Raw genomic sequence first — 14,045 nt, forward strand, 5'->3', positions numbered from 1 at the left:
TCGTGAAAGGAGGGCAAGGGAAAGAGCCGTCACGTGATCCCGCCGAGCCGCTCCGCCGAGTGGGGAGGGGGTGGCAGGCCGGGTATGTCCGTCGGCGGGGAGGGTGGCGTGTGAGATGCTGGCGGGACCTTGGTAGGGCCGGGGAGAGCGGGCGAAAGGACTCACTCCCTGGGTAACGCTCAGGTTAGAATTGGAGGAGGGGAAAGGGGGGTTTCGGGGGGGGTATAGGTTAATTATTTACAGCTTTAGGGTGAGGTCAGGCTTGGTGGGGAAAGGGGCCTGTTGTCATTTCTTTCCCTTCAGGTGGAGATGTGACTCTGAGGAACAGCTACCCTTAAATTCATCTTTGGCTTTGTTTACATTATAGCAATATAGGTATAGAATAATAATAATAATAATAATAATAACAAACAAACGAGGGAGTAGGAACTAAGAATGTAATGCTGAACAGTGGTTGTGTTTTGCTTTTGTATTGCTGACTGGCCTCCTTTTCTGGTCGTCTTCTGGTCTGCTTTTCTCGCCCTAGTTAAGCTCTCCAGTAACTGCCATAACATTGGGCAAAGGCGACCTTTTGCTGTTCTCCCCTGCAGTTCTTTAGGGTTTGTAAGGGGCTGACTATCTCATATTGTCTTTCTAGTGGGTTTTTCTTGTCGCTGGCCATGGCATCCCAGCGGCAACCTTATGTGGATACAGCCCCAATCCTGACCCAGGCAGATGACACAGAGGAAGAGGGAAAGGACGGTCTCCAAACTGGGCATGAAGGGGAAGAAGAGGTACAGACCCTCACGGGCATCTCCTCTACACGGGCTGGCTTCATTGTGGGAGTTCTCTGCTTTGTTAACCTACTGAACTACATGGACCGCTTCACTGTGGCTGGTAAGGGTGCTGGGGTGCTATGGGACGGTAGCTGTTACTTTAGGCTTCTCTTCCCGGCTGTGTCAGGTGGGTGGGCGCTGTAAGTTTTAAAGCGATGAGGGGTTGGTTTTCTCCCCACCCACATTAATCCTTAACTTTAAATAATTATGGGCATGATGGAATGTTTTGGGGTGAGGATACTTAGTTGTCTTTCCCCAGTATTAACACTGTGATCCTTCTTTCTTACCTCAGGCGTTCTTCCTGACATTGAGGCATTTTTTACAATTGATGATAGCAAATCAGGGCTCCTACAAACAGGTGAGTAAGGTGATGGGGTTTGGTTCTTCACCACCCCCAACCCAGGCACTTCATAAGGGTAGTGCTATTGAAGCAGGAGTGTTTGCCACTGGGAATAATTCTTTCTTTCTTCTCAGTTTTTATTAGTAGCTATATGGTACTTGCACCAATTTTCGGTTACCTGGGGGATCGCTATAATCGCAAATACCTGATGTGCATTGGGATCACCTTCTGGTCAATAGTGACGCTGGGGAGCAGCTACATTCCCAAGCAGGTATGGGGGCAAGGGAGAAGATTCTGTAAATTAGTTTTCACCCAGGCATGTGGAAGAACTTTGGGTTTGGGATCTGTGTGTGTCTTCCCTTCCAACCCCCAGCATTAAGGCTTTATGGGCCAGGGGAGATCTGGCACAGCTGTCCTTGGGAAGATGCGAGGCTTTCCTTCAATTTAAGCTGTGTCATTAAGCTGAACTCTGGATAAAATCACAAACATTTGCTAGCTGGTAAGAAACTGTTTTGGAAGGCCTTGTGCCTGATTGACTAGAGGAGATTCTTACTTGTCACAAGCCACAGAAAAGGGCTATTTATAAAGTACTGCTGAACAGGTTTGAAACCTGTTCTTGACACTCACAGCTACCAAACAAGGAATCCTAGGAACTGTAATTCTGAGAAGGGGTTAAGAATACTTCACAAAGTATTCTTTGCACTCATACATGACTGCATGTCCTGAGATTCTTTTGGGGTGTGTTTCAGATTTATAGCTACACTATTACATTTCCTCAGTTTATTGTTTGTTTGCTCCACATTAGATGTTCTGGCTGTTGCTGCTGACACGAGGCCTGGTGGGTGTGGGAGAGGCCAGCTACTCAACTATTGCCCCCACCATTATTGCTGATCTGTTTGTGGGTGACCGGCGATCCCGCATGCTCAGCATCTTCTACTTCGCCATACCTGTGGGCAGGTGAGAACACCCTGTGGTCTGTTTCAGGGTGGGGTATGCACTGTAGTGAAGTTGAACTGGAGATACTCATCTGTTTACTGTAAATTGGCAATAAGCCTTATGCAACATTCAAAGCAAGATGTGTGTGTTTATAAGCCATGGAATAGGAGCATAGGAAGCTGTCTTATATAACAAATTCAGACCATTGGCCCATTTAGCTCAGTATTGTCTACACTGACTGGCAGCAGCTCTCCAGGGTTTAAAGCAAGGCTCTTTTCCCTGCCCTACCTAGAGATGCTGGAAAGTGAACCTGGGGTTTTCTGCATGCAAGGCAGGCACTCTACCACTGATCTCTGGCATTCCCCTATTGTTGCAATGACCAGACCTAATTGGCTTTCACAGAAAGAGGGGAGCCTGCCTGAGTGTGGGTCTGACTGTTCTCCCTTTTCACCTGCAGTGGACTGGGCTACATAGTGGGTTCAAAGGTGAAAGATGTGGCTGACGACTGGCATTGGGCCCTGCGGGTGAGTAGGGTGGGGATACAATTGTACTGGGTTGGTGTTTGTTGCCTTATGTTCATGTTGCAGTTCAGCTCATCTTCATCACATTGTAGTAAGCTTGTCTGCTGTGCAGCTATGCATACATGTTTTTATTTTTTTCTGTTTAGAATGCCTCCAACTTAGATATTTATCTTCTCATATAGGTGACACCAGCTCTGGGGGCGTTGGCAGTCATACTGTTGATAACTGTGGTGCGTGAGCCGCCTCGGGGAACTGTGGAGACGCACTCGGATGCCCCTCTGCAATATACTTCCTGGGCAGCTGACCTGCGGGCCCTGAGCCGCAAGTGAGTAATGGGTGCCATTGAATGTACTGCTGCCATGTAGGCCACATCCCACCTTTCCGTTCTGCATTGCTCCGAAATAGTCATACCTTGGGTTACATTTGCTTCAGGTTGCGTTTTTTCAGGTTGCGAATGCGGCAAACCTGGAAATGATTACTTCCAGGTTTCTCCGCATGCGCAGAAGCATTTGCGAGGTTTGCACATGCGCAGAATCGGCACTCAGGTTACGGACTTTTCGGGGTGCAAATGGCACCCCAGAACGGATCGGGTCCATAACCTGAGGTACCACTGTAGCTTCCCACCCTAGTTTCATTGATTCCAGATCAGTCTAGATATTCTCTTTAGTGATAGCTAAAGGACAAGAAACTGAGAAGCAAAACAAACCGCTTAGGGAAAATCTGTACAGTCTTTCTTGCGGGGGCTTTCAAAGCAAGACTGATAGGTACCTATCCAGAATGCTTTATGGAGGTGGTTTTGAAATTTGGTTCCTCAGAGTATTGGGGAACTTAACTAAGGAAATTGGTAATGGTAGTGAAGGTTCCCTTGAGCATAAGCTTGTCCACTATTATCAGTCTTCCCCTGCAGTTATAAGCAGATGTTGAGATGTGTTCTAGGGTGTGTGTTCAAATCGCACCAGGTCCAGCAGGCCTGGCCATTGACTTGTTCAATCCACGAGAAAGTGCCCCGGCATTCTTTGTAACATAATAAGGGCCAACAGGCCAGTGCAGTAGCTGTTCATTAAAAGTGGAACGCTTGAAAAGGAGTTGCTTTAAGACAGGGGTGGGGTGCCTGTGGTTCAAGGCCTATTATGCAGCCTTTGGCCTAATTTTACGAGGCTCTCAGCTTCATATGATTGGAGAAAAGAAGTCCTGGGGCAGAGGTGGTTTTAAGGTAGTGTGACTGCTGTGTTTGTACTGGGCACTGCTCTGCAGGGAGCACCAAAACAATACTGTAGATTGTTTAGAACAATTCTGAGACAGGCAGGGGGCGCCAGATTTTAGCACCCAGGGTGCTGAAATTTGAGTGCCCAAAGTCTGCCACTGCCAGAGTGGGGAAATGGGGACAGAGGGAAGGGCAAAATGGAGTGAGAGAGGAAGTGATAAAAGCCCTCTGCAAGTGATCAGTCTGCAACTCTGATAAGAGTGCTCTGTCCTCACTGCAGTAGCTTGCTAGATAGGAAACAAGGTGAGGAGAAGGAGAGAGGAAAGGGGTAGCAGACTTGTCCATCATTGCCTCTGGCCCTGACCCCACCTGGCATGTGGCCCCCAAGAGATTATATCCAATAATATAAAGCCCTTGACAGAAAATGTTCTCTCCTGCCCTGGCTTTAGGCCCTAGGGTTGTGGCCCTCTGCAGATGTGATAACTGTGCCATCAGTTATGTACTCTGTAGGAGGCAGTGGCACCCTACACACTGTGTTTCAAATTGCCTCCAGTTGCAGTTCCCTGGTATGGTTCCCCCCCCCCCCAGTAACCTCCTGAGCTGGAGAACACCTTGCTACTTGTGCCACCACTATTACAGGTGGGCAAACTGTGATCTAAAAGAGATCCTGCCATGGGATGGCTGAGTGTTTCTAAGGACTGGTTCATCCCTGGTTGCCTATTGTTTGATTTATCTGTATTTTTACAGCTGAATGGGTGAGCCAACTCTCTCGTAGAGCATTATATGTGAGGTCATAGGAAAGTTAAGTTTGTGGCAATAGATCTGTGATGGTTCCAATTGCTTGACTGCAGGAATGATTAGGGCTATTGTTTTATGCTCACATTTCGCCTCTCTCTCCCTCTCCCTCTCCCCCCCCGCCCCCCCCGGACAGTCGCAGTTTCATATTGTCATCGCTAGGCTTCACAGCGGTGGCCTTTGTAACAGGCTCCCTGGCTCTGTGGACACCAACTTTCCTGTACCGCTCACGCCTGGCCGCTGGCACTCTCCAGCCTTCTCCCTCAGGACATGCTTCTGACTCTGATAGGTGAGTTAGTAGCTGAGAAAGCCCTTAGTCATGACATCAGTTCAGCTCTCTCTTGAGGAACACTTGGTTCAGCAGTGGAGGTCAGCTGTGCTGTCTTTTGACACCTCTGTGTTTCTTAACTCTGAGCTGTCACAAATGGGGATGCCCCAAATCTTGAATCTTGCCCCTGCTGTAAACTTGTTAGATGGCCTTAGGCATGCTACTGTCTCTCATCCTCCCATCTGCAATGTGGAGGTACCATATGCGAAGTGCTCTGAGCCTTCTCTGCGGTGCTTTTATGAATGCTTCGCATCATTATCTCTGCAGCCTCACCTTTGGCGTCATCACTTGCGTGACTGGTGTGTTGGGTGTCAGTGCTGGGGTGGAGATTTCCCGGCGCTGGCGTCGCACCAACCCTCGTGCTGATCCCCTGGTGTGTGCAACTGGACTGCTGGGCTCTGTCCCCTTCCTGTTCCTGGCAGTGGTGACCGCTAAGCAGAGCATCGTTGCCACCTATGTGAGTTCTCCCCAAGTTTCCCTTGTTAATTTGGTACAGCCACTGAGGGCGCTGCCAGCTTTCTTGTGGCAGTGTCCATGGTGTGGCATGGTGGGTGCCATTGTCTGTCCTGTGCTTTTTAAACTTTTGTACACTGCTTTGGAATCTTAAAAATAAAATAAAAGGATTTTAAAAACAAAAATAATACTGTCTCTCTTCTTCACCCCTCCTTCCTCTGCAGGTATTTATCTTCATTGGTGAGACCCTCCTCTCCCTCAACTGGGCCATAGTGGCAGACATCCTTCTGGTGAGACTGTGGGGAAGTAGCAGTGTGCAAAACTAGACTTTTATTTCAGTTGCAGATTTGCACCGTTCTCATTTGCCTTCCCACGTGGTGGTAGCCAGAGAGAATCTAGAGTGAGCCAGCCTTGGGTTTAACTGTCCATTGACAGTGTTTGTTTGTTTTTTAAAAAAGAACTTAGTTCTGCTGAGAATTCACAAGATATCCTTAGGCAAATATCTTTCCCTCTAATGAAACAATAATTTTGGCCTACTCTAGGGAGGAGTTAGAAGTATTGCTGGGAGTGTGCACCTTGGGCATCTCTCCAGGGCTCCTGTGCCCATGGCGGAAAGCAGGGTAGTCAGTGGGGTATTTATTGCAGCTCCGACAGCTACTTTCTTGCAGCTTCTCCTCCCTTGTGCTGCCCAAATCCCTATCCCATTTTGGCTGTGCCACTGTGTCATAGATCCATTGGCGCAACAGCTCACCGGTGTATATTTATACCACCATAATTGCTATCTGGCATGGCAGTTGGCATGGTGTACAGGACTGCACCTCTGTGCTGCTTTTCTACAGAGGATTGCATGAGCTTCTGGGGGCTTCTGGTCCCATTTGTCAAATGTGCTAAATGAAATCCTCAGTTGGCAAGAGTGCGTATGACACCAAAGTGGGTGTAGAATAAAAGAGGAGCAAGGTGAAGGGCAACCAGAAGAGGCTTAGCAATGTGTGTGAGAAAGTGGCTTGTAATGGCTTTATACTTATGTGGGGAAGCGACCTTAAAACTTGTTCGCTGTCCAGCAGAGGGCACCAGTAAATCAGCTGTATTCTCTTCCCAGTATGTTGTCATCCCCACACGCCGATCCACAGCTGAGGCTTTCCAGATCCTGCTGTCGCATCTTCTGGGTGATGCTGGGAGCCCTTATCTCATTGGCCTGGTAAGTGCTTGGACAGCGAGAAGGCACTTCTGGTCACCTTTTCAAAGCTTGTGACTTCCGAGGCATTCTACCCATCAAGCAGCTCCTCTTTTTTCTGCCATCAGCTGCTTGCTCTCTTTCCCAGCATTCAGATCATACCTTGCAAGGCTCACACAGCTGTATTTCTTGGGCCAAAAGAGCCCAGGCTGATCCTGCAATATTTGTTCAGGCCGAGGGAAATGGATGTGTTGCAACCTTGTGCAATATTAACATCCCAGGACCTAAGCTCAGCTGATGAAGCTCTGCTCCAGGGGTGATCATCTTAAGAACAGACTGTTTTCCATTTGGGAGCAGGGCCTTCTTAATAGCGACTCCGGAGCTAAGACTCTCTCAAAATGTTTCTTGTATGTTGCCTCCCAATCTGTGTTTGGACACATGTAAAAATGTGTTTATCGTGCCAGGTCTTATGAGAGTTAACTGGAAGTGTGCTCTCAGATTTGCATTAAATAATTTTTTTATTTTATATGTTTTTACTGTGTGGCTTTGAAAAATGTTAAAATAGTTCTGTTGCCTGTCAACCACTTCGTAGTTATTATTGTTAAAAGCCAGCATCAATATAAATAATACATACAACATTAGCAGATGTTTTCCACATGTTGGAAAGAATTTTGTTGGTTTAGAACTACTGCATCTCCAATTCCTTTAAGCGAGTTTTGAGCAACAGCACACTACAGACCAGGAGAGAAAGAGAGTGGTTGAGTGGTAGGGGTGGGTTTTGCCACTCGTTGCCTCAGCTGTGATCAATTGCTATGTGCTAGGAAACGGCACAAGCAATAAATAACACCACCAATTTCCAATTCTGCCAGCTTTCCTATTGGTTGTGCCACTCCACTTGACACTGCATAATGGTGTGCATGTTCTTTTGCTGAATCCCTTTCTCCAGATCAGTGACCGAATCCAATATGATCGCCCCCAAACATTCCTGTCGCAGTTCCGAAGCCTTGAATATGCGCTTATGGTCTGTGCCTTTGTGGGAGTTATTGGTGGCGGCTTCTTCCTGGCTACGGCTTGCTTCATCCAGGCAGACCGTAAGCGCACAGAGCTGTATGCACAAGGTAAAACCTCTTCCCTCCATTGGCCAGTCAGAGTTGAGATGTTAAGATCCGTGAAGCCTGGCATGGAACTGCTACACCAAACATGCACCCCAGTAGCAAAAACGTGTGGCACTATAGAACTTTCCTGGAAAAAGAGGATGGTCTAGGGTAACAGCCAGTTATGAGTTAGGCAGGAAAGGGAAGGCAGTGCCAAATGTGGGTGTCCAGGGAGCTTCCCTGTGTGATTTTAAATTGCTCAACAAGTGTTTGTCAGGGACAGCAATTGTTTTCACCTCACGTTGGAAGCATCGTTTTGATTTAGAATGCCTTGTCCCACAGAAAAAACCTTTTTGGGCAATTACATGAGCAAGCTTTTGGCTTCTGCCTGAGTTTCACCTCATCACTTTGCTGTAGTGGCTGCAGCTGAGTAGTGACAAAAGCAATTTCTGAGTAGCAGGGGTGGCACATGTCTTAAGTCTTGGTAAATCCTGTGTGTTAGGAAGTGTGCATGACCATGTAGGAAATCAAGGGAGGACAACCAATCGGGAGCCTCCTTTCCTCTAACCTGAGGCTGGTGCAGCCTCTTTGGACAAACACCTCTGACCCTGTCATACTCTTTCTCCCTGCAGGACAATTTCACGAGTCACCTGAAGGTGAAGATCGCATTGTTGTTCCTCAGGGTGGGCGACCCACCAAAGTCCCCGTCTCTAGTGTCCTGATCTGAAGCCCGTCCCACTTGGTTCCTTCAATCTGGGAAAGAATGATGGACTTGTGATCAGCTGAGCATGGGACTCACGGGGAGATGAGGACTCTCTGAATGGACCCAGGCGGGTGGTTTTGTGGGCAACAGGGGAAGATCATTTTTTGTTTCTGTGTTTCTGGGATTTTTATAAAGCACTAACTTTATCAAGAGTCATATGGTGTTTTTCAGATGAACAAGATGAAACAATGAAACCCTTCCCCCATCTCTGCCCGCTACTTGGAGTGACTTTTTATTTTGTTTTTTCCATTATGAAACATAAGACAGCATACATGAGTTTCCAGGGCAGTCTCCCATCAAGCTGCTGACCAGCCCCAGCCCTAGACCTGTTCATTTTTGGTGTGGTTGCTGCATCATCGGCCTACACAGGCAATTCCCCGTTTATCTGTATGCACATTTGAGTCACACACAACTGCAAATACATGCATCTCCACAAAGTCAGAAGTGGCACTTAAAGGGGCAAAAACAGCCCCCCAAAGAGCATGAAAATGGCAAAAATGGTGCAAAAACAGCATCTTGCAAGTGCAGTCCCAGGAGTGCTGCTGTTTTTTCTAAGGGTTTTTCAAGGGTTCCCAAAGGTTTAGATGGTGTTTGCAGACTTTTTCAATGGTGTTCCCAATATATGTGATTTCACTTACATTGTGGTGCCTCAAAACGTAACCCCTTGTATATGGGGAGTTGCCTGTAGGTCACAAGAGGTTAGGAGAAGGCTTGGTCTGTAAAGTAAGGGGTAAACGGGGGCATATTAGCTGTGGCAACAGGAGAGTTTTCAAAAGCTTTTATGCAGGGAAACAGAACTAGAAGTGGCTCTAAATCAGCTTTTAATAAATATTAGGGAAGAAATCAGAAAGTTTTTTTTCTATCAAGAAACCTCTGCTTTAGAAATATTAACTACATCTTACTTCAGAACAGAGTTAGTCATGAGGGATACTTTTAAAAATAAAAAACCCTGAAGCCTCTGTTCTGGCCTATTTGGTGGCCAAAAGGTTCTTGCCTGTTAAGATTGTGTTGCCTTCCTTTGAAGTGTCGAGAATGTGTGCAATCAGAAATTGGGTGTAGTCAAAAAGTTTCTCTTCGAGATCCAGAGGATAAGGTGCCTTGTTTTCTGTGTGTTTTTGCTTCTGACTTACATTCTTGCTAAAAACAATTTACTGCTTACTGAACATTGGAGCCCATCTCAGCTAAGGAAGTAGTGCAGTGAGGTGATGTCACACGTTTGGTAAATGAAGGCTGGCTGTTTTGCACATGCACGTCATCACTTGATGGCTGTCCATTGAGGTGGGGGGGCATGCATTTGTGAAAGCTGCCTAATTGCAAGGTTGGAAGGCATTTTTGGTGACCCTGTAGCCATCTGACGTGCACCCCCCTCATAAGTGGTTTGGCTCACGTGCTTGATTCATCAAGTGAAGCTGCATTGCACTGCAGTGACCTTGATGTGATACAAATTATCTTGAAATTATCTTGAAAGTTTTCAGATTGTGGTGCACTGGAATGTAAAACCAGGTGTCTTCTGTAGAGACATTCCAGTGGAATAGCTGGGTTGTTGCTCTTTGCTGCAACAGATTCAGGGCCCAAACTAGAAGAGCCTGTGTGAAATAGATAAGATAGATAGATCTGTCAGCTGAGGATAACATGCCATGCAACTAAGGAAGTGAGCTCTGGTCCATGAAGGTTTATGCGACAATAAACATTGGTTTTTGAGGTTCTTTCATTCAGATCAAAATGAGTTTCTTGCTTCATGGATTGCTTTGGTATGGTTTATTACTGGTTTTGAAAGATTTCCCACCACCACCTGTAGCTGCCCTTCTACGCTTCGGAACAGATGTTGGCTTGAGGTAAAAGGTGCGTGTGATGATTTGCATGCCTGTTAATCCTCGAGGAATGAACGTTGATCTGTAGCATTTGCAGGTTGCAAAAAAGCAAAGAATGGAAATGAGGTTTGAATTGCCCTTGTGGAGGGCTTTGAGGAAACCCCCAGGGGCTTAGTGGAAGAATGAGAGTCTCTTGATTAGTCCAAACTATTGAGATTGTCTCTAGTACTTCATATCACCCATGTTTCTTTGTCGGTGGGGTGGGGGAAAGCAGGATGAGATACACTGTTTTTTCCACTGCTCAGTGCACAAAGAGGCTGGTGAATCTCTTTCCGGTAGATTTATTTCATGTCATCAGCAGAAGTGCCAAATGCATTTTCCTGGACTGTACCATCTTTCTTGAAGAAGAGCAGGGAGAGGGTTGTAAACTTCCCTGCACATTGAAAAACAGCAGGTTGAGAGGTTAGGCCGAACCCATCTTCCCATTTGTGTGTGTGTGTGTGTGTGTGTGTTCTACAAGAAGTATGTTTAACATGCTTTGCAAGCCAGGGTGCAGTGAGATAAGGAGAAGTGGGTTTCTTTTTATTTTCTATTTCCTATAAAAATAGATGCCCCTCCAATCTCACATCATATATAAATGGGGCACATAACTGGATAAAATGCACATGCCTCACTGCATCCAGCTTGGCATGGAGATGTCATTCATTCTTTTATGTATGGGAAGGCTCCCCATCCTCAGAAATTGGCAAATTGCGCGCACACCCCTGCAGCCTGAAATGGTACAGTCCAGAAAAGGCTTCATCACCTGATTCTACTGAACATATAAAACTTGTCCTCTGGTATATCTGCATACAGGGCCCAAACTCTCCTTGGGAGAGAACTTGTGAGTTACACATTTCTCAGTGCAAGTTCCAGGGTGTCTTGCAGTTGGGAGGAGGCAGGTAGATCTGGTACAGACTAAGGATTGGCGAAGTCTTAGAGGCCCCCTTGATGTCTGGCTGACATCTCCAGAGCTTCTGAATGCGACAGATGTACCAAGAAGATGTGCCTTCTCTTCCTCCCCCAAATGTCATATTTTAGTGCACCTGCCCTTTGACTTCCTGCTGGCGGCTGTGGTGCTTCCTTCCTGCCCAAGCAATCGAACAGCAGCACCGTCTCAGCTACAGCAGAGAAAAGAAGGCTCCATCCAGGCGTGAACTGGGAACCCCAGATGTGAGTTTTCACTGATGTGAGTGAGGAAGAGGAGGTGGAGGCGGTGGTGGTGCATGAGGAGTACTTCGGTGCTGACCCTTGTCCTGGCAATGTCATATCCTAGGTGGTTGGGTTCTGGTCCCTGGGTCCCGTGGCAGAAGGAGCTGAGTTCCAGCTTCTGGGATTGTGCAGGGGGCACAAAGAGGCAGGAATAGCAGAGCAAATGGCTGGGCTGGGGGGGGGATTCTGCGGGGAGGTGGAAAAGACTTTTTCATGTGGGTGTTAGTTTGGAGTCTGACTTCTTCCCTCCTAAGCGTCCCAGTGAGTGTAGCGTAACCAGTGACCAGGACCACCAACTCAAGTTTGTAACAATTCAGTTTTGACACTGCAAAATATAGAAATAATTGAGAATTGAAAATGATGCGTTGGAGGTCATTTGGACCTACACTAAAGCTGTGTAGTCATCAATAAACCGTTTAGTTCATTTTGGCTATAATCTTGAGTCCGCGGCCCTTGTTGCTCACTAGGCTGTGCCCATTGCTCCACTAGGGTGTGTAGGAATGCAAATTCAAACCCAGATTAAGAGCGGGGAAGCAATAAATTGTTTTTCTTCATTTCGCAAAGTGCTTCTTTTCCTGCGCTGTGCCTCCCCCACCCCCTGTTCTGATCACAATCTTTTTTTCTGTCTTGCTACTGCATTCACTCCCTCCCTCCCTCTGATTTATCCATCTCTGAAAATGGGTTCGCTTTGAAGGGTGTAGGGCATAATAAATGAGTAACGCTACATAGAAGAGGGCAAAAGAAATAGAACAGACACATAACAACCTCCCTCAAATTTTGGCCTGGCACCCTCCGACCCCAACCAACTTTCCCACCCCATCATTTTGCCATTTTGCTCCAGTTCCCTCCAACAAGCCAGTTTCCACCCAGTAACGGAACCCGTGGTTTGTGGTCACTTTGGCTTGTTGCCAGCGCTCCAATCAAGTGGAGTAGAAGTGGGGAGACCATGAGTGTGTGTGTGTGTGTGTGTGGAGAGAGAGTTTGGCATTATTCAGAGGTGTCAAACCGTAGGTTTCTCGCAGGCCCCATCCCTTTCCCTGCCCCCCCCCCACCTACTGAATCATGAGTGGCGCCTAGAAGGTCTCTGCTAACTTCTCTTCTCCCCCCCTCCCCCCAAGCAAGACATTGCAACCCTGCAACTACAGAGTTGCAGCTGCAAATTCCCTCCCACGGCACCCACAACACAGAGCGAGGCTTTTTGTGCTGGCGCCCAAATCCGGCTGTGGGTTGTTGTCACTGGCGTGAGTCACCCCTGCTCCCACTGCTGTTCCCACGCTCTTTTTTTCTGTGCTGGGGGAGGGGCACATCAAAGAACCTTCACTTACAACCTTGGGGTACTGGAACAGGTTTTCTCTGTGTAGGAAATGTGGCATGGAATGTAGTATATGGCAATACATTTGGATGATTGTGTTTGGAGGTTTTTATTAACAACATTTATACCCCAGTTAGGAGCAGCAGAGGCAGCTGCTTTAGACTGAATCAGACTATTGGTCCATCTTGCTCATTACTGTCAACACTGACTGGCAGCAGCTCCCCAGGGTTTCCCAGCCCTACCTGGAGATGCCTGGGATTAAACTTGGAACTTTCTGCGTGCAAAGCAGATTCGCCACTACTGAGATACAGTCGTACCTTGGAAGTCAAACGGAATCCATTCCGGAAGTCCGTTTGACTTCCGAAACGTTCAAAAACCAAAGCTCCTGAAGCTAATCGGAAGCCCTGTCAGACGTTCGGGTTCCAAAGAACGTTCGCAAACCAGAACACTCACTTCCGGTTTTTGATCATTCGGGAGCCAGAACGTTTGACTCCCAAGGTGTTCGGGAGCCGAGGTACGACTACTGCCCTTAATGGTAGTAAAAGCTCTGAGCGTCAATAACAAGCAATTAAAAACTGAAAACATTAAAATAATATCAACTGTAAAAGGGATTAAAACATGGCAACATCTATCTGTCTGGATAGGCTTGCCTAAACAAAAATGTTTTAAGCAGGTGCAAAAAAGAGGTACGAGGTAAGGCAATCCTGCGTGTAACCTGCTCCCAAACACTTAAGGGCTTTATATATGAATAGTAATACTTTAACTTGGCCTGGTAGCAAGTGAGGATTCAGTGCAGGTCCCTGAGCAAAAGTACTATATGCCGAGAGGGTCTCATTCCTGCCAGCAACTGTGCTGCACTAACTGAAGTTTGCGGGTTCAGTTCAAGGAAAGCCCCACATAAAGTGCATTACAGTAATCCAATCTTGAAGTCACCAGTGCCTGAATTACTGTAAATTCTCCCAGACCAGGAATGATCAAAGCACATTTTGTGCCATGCGCAGCTGGCAAAAGACGCTTCTATACTTGTTCTTTCATTCACGACGGAGATGTCTCCACTATACCTCCTAACCCAGCAATTTAATCCTCATAAGTTTCTAGTCCACAGCAATCTTTTTAGTTGGAGTACCTTGGCAAAACCTATGTCCATTTTAAAATTATTTTGTTTACATCTGTCTCTCTTCCCTGGAGCTCAAGGGGTTGTGGTTGAGGGTTCCTAGCCAATCTCCCAACAAGACCCAGGCCAGTTTG

General features: G+C 47.0%; 1 protein-coding gene across 2 annotated transcripts; it reads left to right on the top strand.

Moving 5' to 3' along the window:
- Window positions 1-8,575, top strand: SPNS1 (sphingolipid transporter 1 (putative)). 2 transcript variants are annotated; one of them, XM_033169190.1, is made up of 13 exons: window positions 1-82; window positions 638-876; window positions 1,108-1,173; window positions 1,290-1,426; window positions 1,961-2,112; window positions 2,549-2,615; window positions 2,795-2,937; window positions 4,748-4,900; window positions 5,207-5,396; window positions 5,617-5,682; window positions 6,492-6,590; window positions 7,513-7,684; window positions 8,293-8,575. In XM_033169190.1, the coding sequence occupies exons 2-13, from the start codon at window positions 660-662 to the stop codon at window positions 8,385-8,387; spliced, it is 1,557 nt and encodes a 518-aa protein (XP_033025081.1). In that variant the 5' UTR covers window positions 1-82; window positions 638-659; the 3' UTR covers window positions 8,388-8,575. The 2 variants fall into 2 exon arrangements, with proteins under 2 accessions (XP_033025081.1, XP_033025080.1); XM_033169189.1 differs by lacking the exon at window positions 1-82 and adding an exon at window positions 112-183.
- The last annotated feature ends 5,470 nt before the right edge of the window (window positions 8,576-14,045 follow it).

Source organism: Lacerta agilis, chromosome 14 (assembly GCF_009819535.1).
Source record: "Lacerta agilis isolate rLacAgi1 chromosome 14, rLacAgi1.pri, whole genome shotgun sequence".
NCBI lineage: Eukaryota > Metazoa > Chordata > Lepidosauria > Squamata > Lacertidae > Lacerta > Lacerta agilis.

Excerpts from the sequence above, each read along its gene's own strand:
- SPNS1 (XM_033169190.1), top strand. The coding sequence starts at position 660 with ATGGCATCCCAGCGGCAACCTTATGTGGATACAGCCCCAATCCTGACC. Across the intron at positions 5,683-6,491 it reads TAGTGGCAGACATCCTTCTG|TATGTTGTCATCCCCACACG; the intron begins GTGAGACTGTGG and ends TTCTCTTCCCAG. Across the intron at positions 7,685-8,292 it reads CACAGAGCTGTATGCACAAG|GACAATTTCACGAGTCACCT; the intron begins GTAAAACCTCTT and ends TTCTCCCTGCAG.